This window comes from Salvelinus namaycush, chromosome 1 (genome assembly GCF_016432855.1).
Source record: "Salvelinus namaycush isolate Seneca chromosome 1, SaNama_1.0, whole genome shotgun sequence".
Lineage (NCBI taxonomy): Eukaryota > Metazoa > Chordata > Actinopteri > Salmoniformes > Salmonidae > Salvelinus > Salvelinus namaycush.
The window spans coordinates 73,898,271-73,921,033 of NC_052307.1; the positions used below are offsets into that span (position 1 = coordinate 73,898,271).

The 22,763-nt window shown below is 44.4% G+C and overlaps 1 protein-coding gene across 1 annotated transcript in view; it reads left to right on the plus strand.

Annotated features, from left to right (window-relative positions):
- adamtsl5 (ADAMTS like 5) overlaps nucleotides 1-22,763 on the plus strand; it is a 70,093-nt gene that overhangs the window by 11,372 nt on the left and 35,958 nt on the right. Inside the window, exons 2-6 of the mRNA XM_038994638.1 lie at nucleotides 11,476-11,551; nucleotides 17,033-17,193; nucleotides 17,801-17,861; nucleotides 20,669-20,774; nucleotides 21,247-21,374. Coding sequence (XP_038850566.1) covers nucleotides 11,476-11,551; nucleotides 17,033-17,193; nucleotides 17,801-17,861; nucleotides 20,669-20,774; nucleotides 21,247-21,374 — 532 coding nt within the window. The remainder of the gene's footprint in view (nucleotides 1-11,475; nucleotides 11,552-17,032; nucleotides 17,194-17,800; nucleotides 17,862-20,668; nucleotides 20,775-21,246; nucleotides 21,375-22,763) is intronic.

The window sequence follows — 22,763 nt, forward strand, 5'->3', positions numbered from 1 at the left end:
GTCTGTAATAATTATCTTTTGTGGGGAAAAAAACTCATTCTGATTGGCTGTGTCTGGCTCCCCATTGGGTGGGCCTATCCCCTGCCAAGTTGTGTGAAATCCATAGATTAGGGCCTAATGAATTTATTCCAATTGACTGATTTCCTTATATGAACTCAGTAAAATCGTTGAAATTGCTGCATGTTGTGTTTTATATTTTTGTTAAGTATAGATTCCGCTGCCGGACAACAACAACAATTTCTTCAGCAGATGGTCGGGGGGGCGGAACATACAGTAATTGCAAATAATTTGCCCAAACAGATATATTTGACTAAAACATAATAATTTCAAACCTTGCTTACATTTGTATACGATCACGCGTCTTTATATTATGCATGGGAATACTTTCTAAATTAAATTCACTTGGAGTTGATTTCTTGGTGTTTTTAGTCTTTCAAATCAAATCAAACTTTATTTGTCACATGCGCCAAATACAACAAGTGTAGACCTTACTGTGAAATGCTTACTTACAAGCCCTTAACCAACAGTGCAGTTCAAGAAGAGTTAAGAAAATATTTACCAAATAAACTAAAGTAAGAAATAATACAAAGTAACACAATAACGAGGCTATATACAGGGGTACCGGTACCAAGTAAGTGTGCAGGGGTACAGGTTAGTTGAGGTAATTTGTACATGTAGGTGGGGGTGAAGGGACTATGCATAGATAACAAACAGTGAGTAGCAGCAGTGTAGAAAACAAATGGGGGGGGGGGGGGTCAATGTAAATAATCCAGTGGCCATTTGATGAATTGTTTAGTAGTGTTATGGCTTGGGGGTAGAAGCTGTTAAGGAGCCTTTTGGTCCTAGACTTGGTGCTCCGGTACCGCTTGCCGTGCGGTAGCAGAGAAAACAGTCTATTACTTTGGTGACTGGAGTCTCTCACAATTTCATGTACAACTATGTAAATAAAAAAATATTTTAGTGGGAATCAATCTTACACAAAGTAGGGACCACTGGGAGCCAGAGGCAGGTGGCCCCCCTAGCAACCATGCCATCTCTGTCCCTGTGACATGGTGCACTCTGTGTTAGAGGGCCAAAGGGCACATTCTAACCTGCAATACACTCTAGTAATCAGTGCACAGTTATGGCAGTAATCTCACTTCGAGATAACAGCATAAAAATGACGAGAGAGCGAGAGCTGTGTTTTCTGGAGGGAATTAAAACAAGGGTGTGTGAGGTCAACCATATTACAGCTGAACCAAAATATGGGGAGAAATGTAGGGTGGTGGGTGGGGATGTTTTTTTTGACCTTTTTTAATGAGGGTTCTGAACTCTCTTCTCTCTTTGTACTCAGGTGGGTGGAACAGTTTCAGCCTGTGTGTGATATTAGCAAATGTATTTAAATAATGGCAATGGTGGTCTGGCTGGACTAGTGGCAATGCCACAGCCTCGGCATACAGGTCTACGGTGTCAGGATGGGTTGGAATCCGACCTACTGCCCTTTCATACAACCTTTTCTTCTATCTTTCCCTGCTGTCATCCTGCCTCTCTCTCTTCAGTAAAATCTGAAAAATACCTTTAAAAATATATACATATATAAGAAAGAATGGTAATGTTGTGACGGGTTACATCCATTATATGTAGATACTTGGTGAAAAGGTCTGCTTAAATAAACCCAAATGCCTGCACACTAACACTACAGATGCAGTGATGCACTGCTTCCGCATCACCTCCAGTATTCATGGGTCGCTAACATCATACAGTACTACTGTCCTATAGCAAATAAATAACCTTGGTTAAAAACAACATTTATAGGCCATTTAGTGTATTAAACTGAATAATGCAATATCTATTTCAGGAAAAGAGACACATAGAAGATGCAGCCTGAATAGTTGGATTCTTGGCTATGGTTTCATATGAGTCACAGGTTTAATGGAGATAGTGTGAGAAAGCAGTTGGTGGTGCCTTCATGGTAATGGGTATTCCACACTATCTTTGGCACTGACTTTGTGTGTGTGTGTGTGTGTGTGTGTGTGTGTGTGTGTGTGTGTGTGTGTGTGTGTGTACACCCATGTGGATGGGTAATGGGTATGTTTTCCCAATGCCATAGAAAGGCTAATTCAGTCAAAATAAACAAGTTGTCTCGTAATGATTAAAGCCATTTCCCCCTGCCTGCCCCTGAGCCCTGCTCTAATGTGCTACCATTGGCTTAATGAGACGCAGAAGGAGCTGTTGTTGACCTCCAGTAGGGCCTCTGTGACTAGGGGGCAAACAGTGGTCAGACAGGCTCCCTGCGACCTGGGGAAAATGGAGTAGGCATAAAAGGTCCAGCATGTAGTTTTGGGTACGGCTCAATATATTCTGAATGATTTGCGGTACATTCGATCTTGTATCTGGCCTACTGCTACACTTCCCCTCCGTAAGTTTGGTTTTTGCTTCTTTTTCCTCTATCCCCAGCCCAGCTAACCCCAGTCTCTCCTACCCCCAGTCTCTCCTAGCCCCAGCCCAGCTAACCCCAGTCTCTCCTACCCCCAGTCTCTCCTAGCCCCAGCCCAGCTACCCCCAGTCTCTCCTAGACCCAGTCTCCCCTAGCCCCAGCCCAGTTACCCCCAGTCTCTCCTAGACCCAGTCTCTCCTAGCCCCAGCCCAGTTACCCCCAGTCTCTCCTAGACCCAGTCTCTCCTAGCTCCAGCCCAGTTACCCCCAGTCTCTCCTACCCCCAGTCTCTCCTAGCCCCAGTCCAGCTACCCTCAGTCTCTCCTAGACCCAGTCTCTCCTAGCCCCAGCCCAGCTAACCCCAGTCTCTCCTTCCCCTAGTCCCAGCCCAACTACCCCCAGTGTCCCCTAACCCAGCTATCCCCAGCCTCGCTTAGCCCTAGCCTAGTTTTCCCTTAGCCCTAGTCTAGTTTTCCCCCAACCTTCACCAGCCCTAACTCCCCAAGTCTTCCCCCGGTCTATTCTAGCCCCAGCCCAGCATCCTGCAACCTCCCTAAGTCTCAACCCAGATTCCCCCACCTTTCCCCAGCCTTCCATTGCACCAACTCAGTGTCCCCCAGCCCAGATTCCCCCAACTCCATCCCATGTTCCCTCAGCCTTCCTTCGCGCCAGGCCAGCACCAGCTTCCCCAGGCTGCACTAGCTCCAGGCCAGCACCAGCAACCCCAGACTTCCCCAGGCTTCCCTAGCTCCAGCCCAGCGACAGATTCCCCCAGACTTCTCTAGCTCCAGCCAAGTGCCAGCTTCCCCCAGACGTCCCTAGCTCCAGCCCAGCACCAGACTCCCAAAGATTCCCCAGAATTCCCTAGCTCCAACCTAGCGCCAGCTTTCCCCAGACTACCCTAGCTCCAGCCCAGTGCCAGCTTTCCCAGATTCCCCATACTTCCCTAGCTTTAGCCCAGTGCCAGATTTCCCAGGCTTCCATAGCTCCAGCCCAGCGTCAGCTTCCCCCAGATTCCCCCAGACTTCCCTAGTAGAAGGGCTGCTCAGTGGAATGTGAGGGAGATGTGTATCGTTTAATTGGACAGGGCGACTACTGACCTGGAACTCTGCCAAACAGAGCTTTTGGCCTAGATGTGTGTTTACAAACTTGTTACAGATAAGAAAGAGGGAGCGGGAGAAGACTGGGAGAATAAACAGAACGCGTAAAGGGAAAGGGACGTGTGTGTGTGTGTGTGTGTGTGTGTGTGTGTGTGTGTGTGTGTGGCTCAGTTGGTAGAGCATGGCACTTGCAATGCCAGAATTGTGGGTTTGATTCCCGCTGCGTTTTTTCCACCCATACAAAATGTATCAATACACTACTTTTAGTTGCTTTTGGTAAAAGTGTCTGCTAAATGGCATATCATTACATGGGAAGAACCAAATACACTGAAGGGAGACCCAGGAAAAAACATGGTTCCTAGTCCAGTGCATTGGCATAGCCAGAAATTCATTGGTGGGGTGGGCTTGCAGAAATGTAGGTGGATTATGAGCTGTCTTGTTTGCCAAATAAACAAATTAAGCACTGGTATGATGCATATACTGTAGCCATAAAAGCACAGTGACATACAGTGCATTCGGAATGTATTCAGACTCCTTGACTTTTTCCACATTTTGTTACCTTACAGCCTTATTCTAATATGGAGGAAATTATTATTTTTCCTCATCAATCTACACACAACACCCCATAAACACATAACACATAACACCCCATAAACAGGTATATAAAAAAAGCCTTATTTACTTAAGTATCCAGACCCTTTGCTATGAGACTCGAAATTAAGCTCAGGTGCATCCTGTTTCCATTGATCATCTTTGAGTTGTTTCTTCAACTTGATTGGAGTTCACCTGTGGTAAATTGGACATGATTTGAAAAGATACACACACCTGTCTATATAAGATCCCACAGTTGACAGTGCTTGTCACAGCAAAAACCAAGCCATGAGGTCAAAGGAATTGTCCCTAGAGCTCCTAGACAGGATTGTGTCGAGGCACAGATCTGGGGAAGGGTACCAAAAAATGTCTGCTGCATTGAAGGTCCCCAAGAACACAGTAGCCTCCATCATTCTTAAATGGAAGAAGTTTCGAACCACCAAGACTCTTCCTAGAGCTGGCCAAACTGGGCAATCATGGTAGAAGGGCCTTGGTCAGGGAGGTGACCAAGAACCCGATGGTCACTCTGACAGAGCTCCAGAGTTCCTCTGTGGAGATGGGAGAACTTTCCAGAAGAACAGCCATCTCTGCAGCACTCCACCAAATCAGGCCTTTATGGTAGATTGGCCAGACGGAAGCCACTCCTCAGTAAAAGGCACATGACAGTCTGCTTGGAGTTTGGCAAAAAGCCACCTAAAAACTCTCAGACCATGAGAAACAAAATTCTCCGGTCTGATAAAACCAAGATTGAACTCTTTGGCCTGAATGCCAAGTGTCACGTCTGGCGGAAACCTGGCACCATCCTGGCATGCCGTGGGGATGTTTTTCAGCGGCAGGGACTGGGAGACTTGTCAGGATCAAGGGAAAGATGAATGGAGCAAAGTACAGAGAGATCCTTGATGAAAACCTTCTCCAGAGCGCTCAGGACCTCAGACTGGGGCGAGAGACATATGTAGGAAATAAAGTACCATTAGAGATGTACTCATGCTGTTTCTCAAATGACAAATCAGACCCACTTGACTTGTGCAACTCTCCTTACAGATGGACTAACAGTAGTTAGTTAGCACTAAACAAATCAGTACCAGGAAGCCTTTATAGAGGGGGGTTTCCAACAATTTCTGAGGAGGCATTTCTGAGAAAACACATTAAAGCCTTTGATGAGTCAGAGTGACTGTGTGTGTCAGCCAGGGAGAGGGTGAAGTACAGATATCCTGTGTTTCAGCCAGGGATAGGGTGAAGTACAGATATCCTGTGTGTGTCAGCCAGGGAGAGGGTGAAGTACAGATATCCTGTGTGTGTCAGCCAGGGAGAGGGTGAAGTACAGATATCCTGTGTGTATCAGCCAGGGATAGGGTGAAGTGCAGATATCCTGTGTGTGTGTGCGCATGACTGGTGTGCATGTGGGTGTAACGAGTCAAAATGAAGTGTGTGTGTGTGTGGTCTCGGGTTATCGTCGGAGCATCCTAGAGGTGAATGCAGACGGGTTAATAAGGACAGACAGGGAGTAGACTGTGGCTGGCAGTGGCTGCTCAACACATACAGTTGTGTTAACAGTCATACACATTGAAAAGAGAGTATCTCCACACATATCCAGATGGAGCACGGCAGTCATTCAAATAAATTAACATGACTAAAGAACGAAGGGAACTGTACAGCAGAGGAGGCTGGTGGGGGAGCTTTAGGAGGACGTGTTCATTGTAATGGCTGGAATAGAGGGGCTCCATTCTATTGATTATAGGAGGAACGTTTTGAAGGACATGGTCCATGTTTACAATGTGTTTGGCCTCATTCTATTGATTATAGGAGGAACGTTTTGAAGGACATGGTCCATGTTTACAATGTGTTTGGCCTCATTCTATTGATTATAGGAGGAACGTTTTGAAGGACATGGTCCTTTATCAGCAGTATCATGTGTAAGCAGCCATAGGCTGAATAGTATACCTACCATGAAATTGATTGACCTACATGTATAAATTAAGGTTAAATAAGGTAGGTAGCTGGCACACACACAAGTTGTTTATTTTGACTGAATTAGCGTTTCTAGGGCATTGGGAAAACATACCCATTACACATCCGCATGGGTACACACACGCATAAATCCACTCAGTTCTTACATTTGAGAATAGTTGTGTGTTACAGTCAGGGGTGGTGGGAGGTGGCTGAACCCTGGTGGTGCTGTGGGAGAGAGAGTTAATGATGATGATGGTGGGAGGTGGCTGAACCCTGGTGGTGCTGTGGGAGAGAGCGTTAATGATGGTGGGAGGTGGCTGAACCCTGGTGGTGCTGTGGGAGAGAGAGTTGATGATGGTGGTGGGTGGTTGTGTGGGTGCATTCTTGACTTTGGTTCCTGCCCTGCCCCCAGGGGCCCCAGTGGCATGGCAGCTTGTTTGTTGTTATTATCAGTGACCCCTAGAGCCGGGGCTCCTGTGTTAAGCGAGGCCTGAATTGTTCATCTCTCTGTAGGTGATGGCTTTGTTATGGATTTAATGGCTCTTTTCTGGATTTTTATAATTAGCGGGTATCGGCCTAATTCTGCTCTGCATGCATTATTTGGTGTTTTATGTTGTACACTGAGGATATTTTTGCAGAATTCTGCATGCAGAGTCTCAATTTGGTGTTTGTCCCATTTTGTGAATTATTGGTTGGTGAGCGGACCCCAGACCTCACAACCATAAAGGGCAATGGGTTCTATAACTGATATTTTAACTTCTTCTGGCTGCAAGCCCTAAGTCGGGATCAATATGACAACAGCCACTTCAAGTGCAGGGCGCGAAATTCAAAATATATTTTTTAGAAATATTTAACTTTCACACATTAACAAGTCCAATACAGCAAATGAAAGGTACACATCTTGTGAATCCAGCCAACATGTCCGATTTTTAAAATGTTTTACAGCGAAAACAGCACGTATATTTATGTTAGCTCACCACCAAATACAAAAAAGGACAGACATTTTTCACAGCACAGGTAGCATGCACAAAGCCAACCTAACTAACCAAGAACCAACCAAACTAACCAACAAACAACTTCATCAGATGACAGTCTTATAACATGTTATTCAATAAATCTATGTTTTGTTCGAAAAATGTGCATATTTCAGGTATAAATCATAGTTTACATTGCAGCTACAATCAGAAATTGCACCGAAAGCAGACAGAATAATTACAGACACCAACGCCAAATACCTAAATACTCATCATAAAACATTTCTGAAAAATACATAGTGTACAGCAAATGAAAGACAGGCATCTTGTGATTCCAGCCAATATTTCCGATTTATTAAGTGTTTTACAGCGAAAACACAATATAGCGTTATATTAGCTTACCACAATAGCCAGAAACACAAGCCATTTCCCAGCAGCAAAAGTTAGCGATCGTAACAAACCAGTAAAAGATATATAATTTTTGACTAACCTTGATATTCTTCATCAGATGACAGTCCTATAACATCAGGTTATACATACACTTATGTTTTGTTCGAAAATGTGCATATTTAGAGCTGAAATCAGTGGTTATACATTGTGCTAACGTAGCTACTTTTTCCCACAACGCCCGGATTTTTTTCTGACACTTTTTCTGACACACATATTCTGACCAAATAGCTATTCATAAACATAACTAAAAAATACATGTTGTATAGGAAATGATAGATACACTAGTTCTTAATGCAATCGCCATGTTAGAATTCTAAAAATAACTTCGTTACCACATAAGGCTTACGTTATGGCGACCGAGTGCCCAAAACCTGGGCGCAAAACTAATAGTACACAGTTCGACAGATATATGAAATAACATCATAAAATGGGTCCTACTTTTGCTGATCTTCCATCAGAATGTTGTACAAGGTGTCCTTTGTCAAGAACAATCGTTGTTTGGATTTAGAACGTCCTTTTTCCCTCTTGAATTAGCAAGCGCACTAGCCAAGTGGCGCGAAGCTCTCCTTTCTGAACAAAGGCACACAACGCAACACGCCTAACGTCCCGAATAAATTTCAAAAATCTAATAAAACTATATTGAAAAAACATACTTTACGATGATATTGTCACATGTATCAAATAAAATCAAAGCCGGAGATAGTAGTCGCCTATAACGAAAGCTTTTCAGAAGGCAAATCCAGGTCCAACCTCGCGCCTTCCTGAAAACAGGAAATGGGTGACACGTCATTCCAAGACGATTTATTCCAACTCAGACCAAGATAAACACTCCATTTCTTCTCTCACAGCCTCTTGACATCCAGGGGAAGGTGTATGACGTGCATGTATACTAATACGTATCATGCCCATTTATAGGCAGGACCTAGAAGAGAGCATCGATTTCAGATTTTCCACTTCCTGGTCAGGAAGTTTGTGCCAAATGAGTTCTGTTTTACTCACAGATATAATTCAAACGGTTTTAGAAACTAGAGAGTGTTTTCTATCCAATAGTAATAATAATATGCATATTGTACGAGCAAGAATTGAGTACGAGGCCGTTTGAAATGGGCACCTTTTATCTGGCTACTCAATACTGCCCCTGCAGCCCAAACAGGTTTTAAGTATTTTTAGCCAGATCCTAACTGGTATGTCAAATTTGATGTTCCTTTTGATGGCATAGAATTCCCTTCTTGCCATGTGTCTCAGATCGTTCAGAGCTTTGTGGAAGTTACCTGTGGTGCTGATGTTTAGGCCAAGGTATGTATAGTTTGTGTGCTCGAGGACAATGGTGTCTAGATGGAATTTGTATTTGTGGTCCTGGCGACTGGACCTTTTTTAGAACACCATTATTTTGGTCTTACAGAGATTTACTGTCAGGGCCCAGGTCTGTCAGAATCGGTGCAGAAGATCTAGGTGCTGCTGTAGGCCCTTCTTGGTTGGTGACAGAAGCACCAGATCATCAGCAAACAGTAGACATTTGACTTCAGATTCTAGTAGGGTGAGGCCGGGTGCTGCAGACTTTTCTAGTGCCCGCGCCAATTCGTTGATATATATGTTGAAGAGGGTGGGGCTTAAGCTGCATCCCTGTCTCACCCCACGGCCCTGTGGGAAGAAATGTGTGTGTTTTTTTGCCTATTTTAACCGCACACTTGTTGTTTGTGTACATGGATTTCATAATGTTGTATGTTTTCCCCCCAACACCACTTTCCATCAATTTGTATAGCAGACCTTCATGCCAAATTGAGTCAAAGGCTTTTTTGAAATCAACAAAATATGAGGAGACTTTGCCTTTGTTTTGGTTTGTTTGTTTGTCAATTAGGGTGTGCAGTGTGAATACGTGGTCTGTCGTTTGTTAATTTGGTAAAAAGCCAATTTGACATTTGCTCAGTACATTGTTTTCACTGAAGAAATGTATGAGTCTGCTGTTAATGATAATGCAGAGGCTTTTCCCAAGGTTGCTGTTGACGCATGTCCCACGGTAGTTATTGGGGTCAAATTTGTCTCCACTTTTGTGGATTGGGGTTATCAGTCCTTGGTTCCAAATATTGGGGAAGATTCCAGAGCTAAGGATGATGTTAACAATTTAAGTATAGCCAATTGAAATTTGTTGTCTGTATATTTTATAATTTCATCGAGGATACCATCAACACCACATGCCTTTTTGGGTTGGAGGGTTTTTATTTTGTCCTGTAGTTCATTCAAGGTAATTGGAGAATCCAGTGGGTTCTGGTAGTCTTTAATAGTTAATTCTAATATTTGTATTTGATCATGTATATGTTTTTGCTCTTTGTTATAGAGCCAAAAAGAATGGAGAAGTGGTTTACCCATACATCTCCATTTGGATAGATAATTCTTTGTGTTGTTGTTTACTGTTTTCTAATTTCCCCAGAAGTGGTTAGAGTCTATCGATTCTTCAATTACATTGAGCTGATTTCTGACGTGCTGTTCCTTCTTTTTCCGTAGTGTATTTCTGTATTGTTTTAGTGATTCACCATAGTGAAGGTGTAGACTCAGGTTTTCTGGGTCTCTATGTTTTTGGTTGGACAGGTTTCTCAATTTCTTTCTTAGGTTTTTACATTCTTCATCAAACCATTTGTCATTGTTGTTCATTTTCTTCGGTTTTCTGTTTTGAATTTTTTGGATTAGATAGGGAAGCTGAGAGGTCAAATATACTGTTAACATTTTCTACTGACAAATTTACACCTTCACTATTACAGTGGAACGTTTTGTCCAGGAAGTTGTCTAGAAGGGATTGGGATTTGTTGTTGCCTAATTGTTTTTTGGTAGGTGTCCACACTACATTCCTTCCATCTATAGCATTTCTTAATATTACTGAGTTCCTTTGGCTTTATTGCCTCATGATTGAGTATTGCTCTGTTCATTTTGCTTTGATCTGATAGGGGTGTCAATGGGCTGAACGCTCTGAGAGACTCTGGGTTGAGGTCAGTGATAAAGTAGTCTACAGTATTGCCAAGAGATGAGCTGTAGGTGTACCTACTATAGGAGTCCCCTCAAAGCCTACCATTGACTATGTACATACCCAGCATGTGACAGATCTGCAGGAGTTGGGACCCGTGTTTGTTGGTTATGTTGTCATAGGGGCATATGGGGGAGGGAATGCTGTCACTTCCAGGCAGGTGTTTGTCCCCCTGTGTGCTGAGGGTGTCAGGTTCTTGTCCGGTTCTGGCATTTAGGTCGCCACAGACTCTGACCTTCATCTGCCTGCTGGTCTCAGCCGCCTGACTGTCTCTCTCTCTCTCGATGGGTCTCTCTCTCTCTCTCAATGGGTCTGTCTCGCTTCTCTCTCTCTCTCATTGTCTCCCAATGGGTCTCTCTCTCTCTCATTGTCTCCCGATGGGTTTCTCGCTCTCTCTCTCTGTCCCACTTTCTATCTGTTTGTCTGTCTGTCTTTCTCTCTCTCTCTCTTTTGCTTGCTATTCCATCTGGCCTGTCATGTCTGCCCACAAGATGGATATCTCCACTACAAATGTACCACTCTACATCTCCAAAGGTGCACTTGGGCTAGTGCCATTCACATATGCACAGCATCAGGAATCTTAAAACATATAGCTTGAATTTAATAATTTACCTGATTTCTTTGTCCTTCTGTATCTCTGTCTTTCTCTCTGTGTCTCTGTCTTGAACTCAGTGAGGATATCTCTTTCTGTCTCTGTCTTTGTCTCTGTCTCTCTGTCTCTGTTTTTTAACTTCTGTAAGTGAGGATTTGTCAATAAAGACCATAAAAAATCTCCCTTCTCTCTCTCCCTCCTCCCCACTCTCTCTCTTTGTCTTTCACTTTCCCTCTCTCTCACCTCCCTCTCTCACTGTCCCCCCTCATTTCTCTCTCTCTCTCTCTGATTTAATCGGGGTTGTTTATCGATGTGATGGTGTGATTGGTATGGAGAAAAGCTGGGTGCGTAACTGACTGAGGTGGTTTATTGTCTCTCTGTCTCCAGGAGGTTGTCTCTCTGCCAGGCTCTGACCTTCATCTGCCTGCTGGTCTCTGCCGTCTGCCTGTCCTCCCAGCCCAGCGTAAGTTAGTTCTGTCCTCTTCACTCCCTTCTCCAGCCCACCTCATTAACACTGATAGACATGTCCACAGCGCCTGCTGAGGGCTGGGTTTCACATCGCTAAAGAAGTTTCTTATTTCTTTCCACAGCCCTGCTGCACAGCCGCGAGAGAGTAAACATTTTTACACTATATGTGTGAACGAACAGAATTTGTCAAATTAAGCACTTAACTGTTCTGTGAGTGTGTGATTTTCATGTTGTCAAGATAACACTACTAAATAATGAATATTAACACTTTCGCTAGGAAAGCTTTTGGAAACCTCAGACAAGAATGTTTGGATGCACCTCAACACCTACTGACTGGATGCCCATAGTTTTGAGTCAGTTCATGAAAGTCCACACAATGCTACATTAATGGGACATTTCCAATCATCCCCCTGAAATGGCTGACGTGAAATGGAATTGAACCCATCCTGGCTGGACGCTTTATAAACTCACAGGCCCCATTCAGTAGCCTGCTCCCAGATCTGTTTGTGCGGTCTTGCCAACTCCTATTGGCTTGACAATGACCATAGGAGTTGGCAAGACAGCAGAAACAGGTCTGAGAACAGGGCCTGATTAGTCTGATGCTCTAATCTGTGTGAAGAAGTTTGCGTATCAAATGGCACCCTATTCCCTATATAGTGCACTACCAACCCTAACCCTATGGGCCCTGGTCAAAAGTGTTTCCCAGTGTTTCCCTGAGGAAAATCCAGGTCATTTAGATAATATAGAAATCAAAGTGCTCCAACTAGTATCAGATGTGATGAGGGGTCCTGCTGGCACGGCTATTGAGGTTCTGTGGTTCTGGAAGAAAGGAGCTGATTGGAATGTTTGTGTAGCGTTTAGCCTGCTAATGGAGGCGGGGGCGGCGGCATATTCCTATAGGGCTGGTAGTTGCTCTCCATCTCTCTCCCATCTGGGCATGCTCTAATTGCTGCGTTGCCCCTTGCTTCTCCTTCAAGCGGAACGGCCATCTTTCATCACTGTTTGTCTGGTTGCCAGGGAGAGCCTGAGGGTAAGGAGGCTTTCTTGACACACGTACACACACCCCTCACACTCCCCCACACACACACCTCCTCCTGACATCCCAAATAGCCCTCTGTCCTCTCCCCCCTTAAACAAACCTGTGTTTTTATTAACATGACTTTCTCTTGGAATTCCATCCAGTCCTTCCGTTCTGTCCCTCCGTCAGAGATGTCAAAGCCAAATGCCTTCTTTAGTTTCCCTCAGAACATTGACACACAGACAGACCGGTTTAAAATGCTGTCCCCACTAAATGTGGCAGCAAAACTGAACTTGAGGTTGAATTTACAGCCTTGTTAACACCATCTGTTGGTCCTGGACTCTTTCCTTCCTTCTTTCACTCTTACTCACTCTCTCGCTCACTCACTCACTCTCTCGCTCACTCACTCACTCACTCACTCACTCACTCACTCACTCACTCACTCACTCACTCACTCACTCACTCACTCACTCACTCACTCACTCACTCACTCACTCACACATACTACCCTCAGGTGGCTGAGACAGTCAACCATTGCCCAGCCATGTCCGTTAAACCTCAGCCAATCATCAGTGTCATTCCTCTGACTGGGTTATAGTGAAAAGGGGAGTGATCAAATGTAGTACTTTACAGGTTTTTGTCCGACTAAGGTAGGCATGTGCCAAACTCTTGAAGTCAACTAAGGCGAAATCATGTCATGGGCGGGATCTGAAACCGGCTCACCCACGGTAGAGACCAAAGTCTCAAATCAAAGTTTATTGGTCGCATATTTTATAGAGGTTGCAGCTAAATGCTTAATAACAATGCAGTATCATGTCAAACAAGTACACAAATAATAAACAAGATATAACAAATAAATAAAAAACACAACAGGAAATCAAGATTATAGAGTATTTTGTTTAGATCATTTAATAAAAAAATTATTACTAAATACATTTTAATCCCACTTTTTAACACAACAAAATTTGGAAAAATGGAGGGGTATGAATACTTTCTGAAGGCACTGTAGATGTATGTGAATGATGTGTGTAGACAATATGGACAGTATGTGAATAGAAAGATGTGCACATCACTAGTTATATAGGATGAGCCATGACTAGAATACACTATATACATGTTCATTGGGTAAAACAGTATGTAAACATTATTAAAGTGACCAGTGTTCAATGACTCTATGTACATAGGGCAATGATCTCTAAGGTGTGGGGTAGAGTACCCGGTGGTAGCCGGCTAGTGACCGTGTCTGAGGTTCAGGGCAGAGTACTGGGCTGAGGCCGGCCAGTAGTGACTGTGTCTCTCAGTCCCAGATTTGATGGTCCCAGTCTCTTGATGCACCTGTACTGTCTCCTCCTTCTAGATGGTAGCGGGGTGAACAGGCCGTGTCTCGGGGGGGCTGAGGTCCTTGATCTTCTTGGCCTTCCTGTGACACCGGGTGCTGTAGATGTCCTGGAGAGCAGGCAATGTGCCCCTGATGAAGCATTGGGCTGACTACACCACCCTCTGGAGAGCCCTGCCGTTGCGGGCGATGCGATTGCTGTACCAGGCGGTGATACAGCCCGACAGGATGCTCTCAATGGTGCAAGTTTGTGAGGGTCTTAGGGGCCAAGACGAATTTCTTCAGCCTCCTGATGTTGAAGAGGCGCTGTTGCGCCTTCTTCACCACACTGTCTGTCTGTGTGAAGGGACCATTTCAGGTCACCAGTGATGTGCACGCCGAGGAACATGAAACGTTTTACCCTCTCCGTCGATGGGGGTGTGCTCTCTCTGCTGTCTCCTGTAGTCTACGATCAGCTCCTTTATTTTGTTGACGTTGAGGGAGAGGTTATTTTCCTGGCACCACTCCACCAGCGCTCTCACCTCCTCCCTGTTGGCGGTCTCGTCATTGTTGGTAATCAGGCCTACCACTGTTGTGTTGTCAGCAAACTTGATGATTGAGTTGGAGACCTGCCTGGCCACACACTCATGGGTGAACAGGGAGTACACGTCATAGACTTGACATTGATTTTGAAGTCGCAGGCAGGGCCACTTCATCACGAGACCATGAACCTGCGGCGTGTTGTTACACACAGGTGCTGGGCAAAAGTGCACGATGTATAAAGAAAGGCCAGCACACTGTATAATGCTGCTCCCCTGTGCTTTATCCATCCACTATGTTACACAAACAACAATTCACCTTTGTGGAAGTCTTTATTCTCTTACCTTAACTCTTACCAGAGTCTTACCTGAGTCATTCAGATGCATCAAAATTATACACTTGAAAAACAACAATCTACCTTTAACTACCATAGATACCAATAATATTATTTAGTCTTCATAAAGGTGTGAATAGAAATGGTGTGAATGACGTTTTGTATCTGCTTCAAATTCTGTATGAGTAGGACTGTTGATCCACGATGTCCTGTCCATGTACGAATATTCCATCTACAAGGCAAAACTGATCCTAGATCAGCATAGTTCTGTTCTCCTGAATCTTCTCTGGGATTAGTTTATGCTCATGTTCCTACAGCCACAAATCCACAATCTAGTCTAACATCTAAGTAAACCTAGTGCTAATTTAGGATCCGTCTTCCCTTTTTGAATCCCAATGAATAAGATTACATAGACGGGGGACCTGATCCTAGATCAGCACTCCTACCCTGAGACCTCCATCCATTCTGGTAGCCAGGTCAACATGATTACCTATAAGCCACTCTTGAGAGCGTTCAATTCAGAGGTCTTGTGGTTAGACTATCCACCTTTTTAAATGTATTTTATATTTAACCTTTATTTAACTAGGCAAGTCAGTTAAGAACAAATTCTTATTTACAATGACGGCCTACCCCAGCCAAACCCAGACGACGCTGGGCCAATTGTGTGCCGCCCTATGGGACTCCCAATCACGGACAGATGTGACAGCCTGGATTCGAACCAGGGACTTTTGCACTGAGATGCAGTGCCTTAGACCGCTGCAGCACTCGGGAGTCCAAGAAGAGATTGAGATTGGAAGGTTGTGGGTTTGTTTCCTGGTCGAGTCGTACAAAAGACTCTAAAAACGGGGTCTCTCTGCTTGGCACACAGCAGTAGGGAGATAGTTTGGGGGTAAGGCCCTGCGACAGACTAGCATAGCATCCTGTCCAAGGGGTGTACATCAAGCTGCCTCACACTACAGAAATAGGAGATGGGCTCCTGTCCTATGGGCTGTTTTGGCTCGGACAAAGATGACTTATTTACTCTGTAGAAGTGAAGGGGATTCCTGATTCGCTGTACCTTACCTTCAATCACCTCTCCCGGAATAGAATGAGGGATAAGGGGATAATAAAGGGGATTGGGGGGTGTTCGGAAAGGTCAGAGGTTGTTTTCATTAATTTAGTATGCCGGCCCTTCCAATCTCCAACTCTATCGATGCTAATTTAACTGGCGGTGGTGGTAACCCCAGGTCACCCTGCCATGGACCATATGATGGCGTGTGTAATGTAGTCCTCTAGACTAGTCACTCCTGAACCTTAACGGAGGGAAGTCTGACTCTGTCAGTTATAAAGAGTCAGACTTTGGGGACGATTTCCAATACACTCACTTGGCCCTTAGTGACTCCCCCTCATTGACCTGAAAATACCTGATTAGTATACAAAAAATATGGCCTAAACTCCACCCAGGGCTAGGGCTCTCAGAGAGATAGGTGGGAATATAACCATATTGCTTACAGCTGTTTAGTTCTTATTAACCGTTTAGTTCTCTCATCATTTTGCTGTTTGGCTGTGTTTACAGTTGTCACATAGGGGTGCAGGTACACACACACACTCTTGAACTAGATTTATGTGATGGAGATGAAGTTTTTATATACAGCACTAAACAACTGGCTTCCCCAAGGTGATCTTGTGGACAAGTAGCAGGGTGTGTACAAACAAACACACACACACACACACACACACACACACACACACACACACACACACACACACACACACACACACAGTGTGATATGTTAAATACTTATCCAGGCATTGTAAGATCTGATATGCGTCTGCAATGTAGTCGGGCATGAACTCAACCTTTATGAATATGGGCCCAGAGCTCCACAATGGGGAGAGAGTTGTTTGATTTATTCTGGCAATACATGTTCATGCTCAATCATTTGGAATGAATGTACTGCTTTAATCATAATATGTGAGTGGTAATAACGGAAACTGATTTGACTGTTGTCTAAGTGTATTGTTGAATGACCAAATCAATCAGTCAATCGTTCAATCCAAAGTGACGGATCTTCTAAGGAATCATAATTGGGGCCCTAGAGAATCCATTCTCCAACCAATAAGCTAATGGCCTTGGCCCTTTGGAATCAATTCTGTAGGAATCAATGAATAATCAGTTGATGCAGAGTGCTGTTTGTAATGTATGTGAACCATTAGAAATATATCAATAGACAGTCTAGTTTACTTTACGTCAATAAATGATGTTGACCTCTGACCTTCTGTGTCTCAGTCTTCCTGGGTGTCTGCGTGGGGTCCTTCAGAGAGTCGTCCAGCGCGTGCCCGACGACAGCTGCACTACAGGAACGAATGGGCCTCGTGGAATGGCTGGTCCGTGTGCTCGCGCTCATGTGGGGGAGGGGCCTCTGTGCGTACACGCACCTGCATCACCAGGTAAGAACCAGGGATGGTCCAATCACAACAGAGACCTGTTTCAAACAGGTTAATCCTCCAAAAATGTCAGTGAATGTTTTTGTATGCTGCTTTCTCTGTATTTGCTGTGGTCTATCTAGTAATAAAACATGAACACAATGACTACCACAAACTTTCCCATTCAAGTCAGATTTCTGTAATGGGATGACCAGTGGCCTTATTTAGTGTGGCCATAAGTGTACAGTCTTAAACTAAAAGTGCATTATCATAATTTTCACAATTTCACAGTATTATTCCAACCTTATTTTGAGGAAATATAAAACATAGAAAAATCTCGTTTTTAACTGGACAGGGCCTTTAACATTTTGACCACAATGGCCCCAGTCAGATTTACTACTTCTCAAATGAAAACATTTGGCTGGAGGCTCATCCCTGTGTTCAGTAGGCTTACAGTAATCTCTGTTAAAGCAGAAGTAAAATCTCACGTAATTTGGTCAGCTGCGTGTTTAACTTTGGTGTTCATATATATTAGAAATGTTAATTTCCAGCAAATACCGAGTCTCCCCCCGTTGCAAAAGGAAACTCTCAGGCAAAACCCCCCGCCCCCCCCCCCCCCCTTCTGTCCCAGGAACCCAGTTGGCGGACCATGTTCAGGAGACCCCAGACAATACAAGATCTGCAACACCAAGGTATGTGTTAACATGATGACATCACCACACAGAGAAACCAGTATGCTGTGTTTGCACATGTCTATCATGCCAAGACCTACTGGCCCAATACAACATCCACAATATCATGCCAAGACATACTGGCCCAATACAACATCCACAATATCATGCCAAGACATACTGGCCCAATACAACATCCAGAATATCATGCCAAGACATACTGGCCCAATACAACATCCAGAATATCATGCCAAGACATACTGGCCCAATACAACATCCACAATATCATGCCAAGACATACTGGCCCAATACAACATCCAGAATATCATGCCAAGACATACTGGCCCAATACAACATCCACAATATCATGCCAAGACATACTGGCCCAATACAACATCCACAATATCATGCCAAGACATACTGGCCCAATACAACATCCAGAATATCATGCCAAGACCTACTGTCCCAATACAACATCCACAATATCATGCCAAGACATACTGGCCCAATACAACATCCACAATATCATGCCAAGACATACTGGCCCAATACAACATCCAGAATATCATGCCAAGACCTACTGGCCCAATACAACATCCACAATATCATGCCAAGACCTACTGGCCCAATACAACATCCACAATATCATGCCAAGACATACTGGCCCAATACAACATCCAGAATATCATGCCAAGACATACTGGCCCAATACAACATCCAGAATATCATGCCAAGACCTACTGGCCCAATACAACATCCAGAATATCATGCCAAGACCTACTGGCCCAATACAACATCCAGAATATCATGCCAAGACATACTGGCCCAATACAACATCCAGAATATCATGCCAAGACATACTGGCCCAATACAACATCCACAATATCATGCCAAGACCTACTGGCCCAATACAACATCCACAATATCATGCCAAGACATACTGGCCCAATACAACATCCACAATATCATGCCAAGACATACTGGCCCAATACAACATCCACAATATCATGCCAAGACATACTGGCCCAATACAACATCCAGAATATCATGCCAAGACCTACTGGCCCAATACAACATCCAGAATATCATGCCAAGACCTACTGGCCCAATACAACATCCAGAATATCATGCCAAGACCTACTGGCCCAATACAACATCCAGAATATCATGCCAAGACCTACTGGCCCAATACAACATCCAGAATATCATGCCAAGACCTACTGGCCCAATACAACATCCAGAATATCATGCCAAGACCTACTGGCCCAATACAACATCCAGAATATCATGCCAAGACCTACTGGCCCAATACAACATCCAGAATATCATGCCAAGACCTACTGGCCCAATACAACATCCAGAATATCATGCCAAGACCTACTGGCCCAATACAACATCCAGAATATCATGCCAAGACCTACTGGCCCAATACAACATCCAGAATATCATGCCAAGACCTACTGGCCCAATACAACATCCACAATATCATGCCAAGACCTACTGGCCCAATACAACATCCACAATATCATGCCAAGACCTACTGGCCCAATACAACATCCAGAATATCATGCCAAGACCTACTGGCCCAATACAACATCCAGAATATCATGCCAAGACCTACTGGCCCAATACAACATCCAGAATATCATGCCAAGACCTACTGGTCCAATACAACATCCAGAATATCATGCAGCCAACTGAGTGTCAAGCTTGTGTACGGCACGCAATGGAAAACGTTTTAAAACATTTTGGAAAGGAACATTTAAAGGAGCATTTTGTTTAGGATGAGTCCAGGAAGTCCCTTTAGTCTAATTAACAGGTCCCTGGTCTCATCTGTTGAAGTACCAACTCATCTGACTCCTGCCATAGGCCTACATGACACGCTGGCAAGATAATGGATAAACACAACAGAACGAGGAGTTGGCTAAATCACAAACAGATCTGTAACCCTGCGTCAGCCTTGTGTGTATGACAGGAATTTGTAACCTATCATTTTGTCACTTGTTGCTTTTTTTTGGAGTTTGAGATTCCACTATGTGTTACAATCTGGTTGTAAGTGGGACTTGTTGTCATGTGCTGTCTACTGCAGACCACCATTCACGCTTTGCCCCGAGACACAAGGGCTCGATTCCTGCTCCGCCCCAAAGTCACGTTCAACCCTGCATCATCCCTTTCTGCTTTCTGCCTTTCTTCACTGTCTAAGAATAACCAAACCCAGGGGGAAAATACATCTGTTCTCCTTAAAAAAAGGTGTAATCAGAATCACAACTTTTGAATGATGGATTTCTATACAGAATGGTCGATGCAGACTTTCGTATTGTTGTCAAACATTTTGAAACGATAAGCTAAGTGTGCTTCAGGGCTGATAACAAAGTTGGTTCAGTGAATGTGAACTATGCTGTTACTATATTTAACTAAGCAGGTATGCTGTCTGGGCGTGATCACTTTCACTGAAAACATGAACCTGTCACTCCATTGTACACAAGTTGAGCTCCTGATACTATATGAACAGTACAAATACTTCTGAGGCCCATAAATAGATAGATACAACAGAGTTTTCATCTACACCCTCAGTGAATAGTATATTTTCATGGTATATAATCTTGAAGATATACCGTCCAAGACGTTGGTTTACTTGGAAGGTATACGGTGAGGGTCCTCTATGTCAGATGTATGGGTGTGTACATGTGTGTTTAGACAGTGAGTCAGTATTGGTTACAGTATATTAAACATATTAACATAAGGTGGTGAGGTGTGTTGAGGCATGCACGTGTGAGTGCATAGCACTGGGTAACCAGGTCTCTACTGTATGTATCTGTCTGCTGCAGGGGTGTGCTGGGGGCTCAGAGGACTTCAGGGAGATGCAGTGTTCTGCCTACAACGACAGACCGCTGGTGGCTGGAAACAGTTACAGATGGACCACCTTCCATGGAGGTCGGTGAGGCATGGTGTGTGTGTGTGTGTGTGTGTGTGTGTGCGTGTGCACACACTAAATGTGGCATGTGTCCATTGGGAAATCTGCTTGTCATTTGGCCACATCTGTATTATGAGTTCAGTCCATACTCTCCACTGACCTGTTTCACCCTTTCCCCTCTGCACCCTACCCCCACCACTACTCCCCCCCTTTCCTACCTCCTTCCCCGTTCTCCTACCTCATTCCATTCCCATCTGTCCTCCACCTGCTACTAGTTACCTCCTTCCATCAATTAAAATGTACTGTTTTTTAAACCCTGTACTGCAGTACTACGGCTAAGAGATAATAGCCTAGAATAGGCAGTAACGTGACTAACCCAACTTTCTAGTAACTGTACTGTTTAGTCGTATGTGAGAGGTAATGTCTGTCCATGAGGAGGTTGTTTATATGTGTATGTTTGCATTGTCTCGTAATACCACCTCCTAACCTAAGGTTCTAACCCGTGTGAGCTGAGCTGTCTGGCCCAGGGTCACAACTTCTACTACAACTTTGGTCGTGTCCTGGACGGCACTGCCTGCAGTAAAGAGCCTGGAGATGTGTGTGTCAACGGAAAATGCTTGGTGAGTGACAATTTTGTGTGTGTGTGTGTCCACTATGCAGAGAGGTGGTCTCACTATGTGTGTGTGTCAGGCAGTACCGGAATCGAAAGCACACACTCTCACTCTTGCATCCCCTTTCTCTCTGTCTGGACAGTATTGGGACTGTCTCTGTCTGGACAGTATTGGGACTGTCTCTGTCTGGACAGTATTGGGACTGTCTCTGTCTGGACAGTATTGGGACTGTCTCTTGTCTGGACAGTATTGGGACTGTCTCTTGTCTGGACAGTATTGGGACTGTCTCTTGTCTGGACAGTATTGGGACTGTCTCTTGTCTGGACAGTATTGGGACTGTCTCTTGTCTGGACAGTATTGGGACTGTCTCTTGTCTGGACAGTATTGGGACTGTCTCTTGTCTGGACAGTATTGGGACTGTCTCTGTCTGGACAGTATTGGGACTGTCTCTGTCTGGACAGTATTGGGACTGTCTCTTGTCTGGACAGTATTGGGACTGTCTCTTGTCTGGACAGTATTGGGACTGTCTCTTGTCTGGACAGTATTGGGACTGTCTCTTGTCTGGACAGTATTGGGACTGTCTCTTGTCTGGACAGTATTGGGACTGTCTCTTGTCTGGACAGTATTGGGACTGTCTCTTGTCTGGACAGTATTGGGACTGTCTCTTGTCTGGACAGTATTGGGACTGTCTCTTGTCTGGACAGTATTGGGACTGTCTCTTGTCTGGACAGTATTGGGACTGTCTCTTGTCTGGACAGTATTGGGACTGTCTCTTGTCTGGACAGTATTGGGACTGTCTCTTGTCTGGACAGTATTGGGACTGTCTCTTGTCTGGACAGTATTGGGACTGTCTCTGTCTGGACAGTATTGGGACTGTGTTGACCATTTCCTGTGGTTCCCTTAGGAGTAGTTTACTCATCCTGTGCGTTAGGACCAGAGTGCACTTGTCAGAGCACCCCCCCGCACGCCCACACACACACACACACACACACACACAAACACAGCCTCTAAAGGATAGACAGAGCAAAATAAATGTCAAGGGCTGACATTCCTTGTGGCTTTCTTTTATAACTAATTTATGTTTAGTCAAAGCTGGATTCATGAAGTTTTGATAAAAGAACACTAATTAATGGTACTTGCTGCACTCTAAGAAACAGAATGTACAAACAGCGTCAACAGAATGTTACTCTAGGCCCATAAATTCGGTGTGTGTGTGTGTTCTGAGGGTCAAAGCAGAGGCCCCAAACTCTAAGCTCTGGCCCTCCGCCACGGAATTCTCAACCTAAGTGGTTCCTGCAGGACAGTGATGGAGTGTTCAAGCAGCAGAGAAAGACACACACACAGACACAAACATGTTGTTGCTCTGTGTATATGGAACAATGCAACAAGGGATGCATG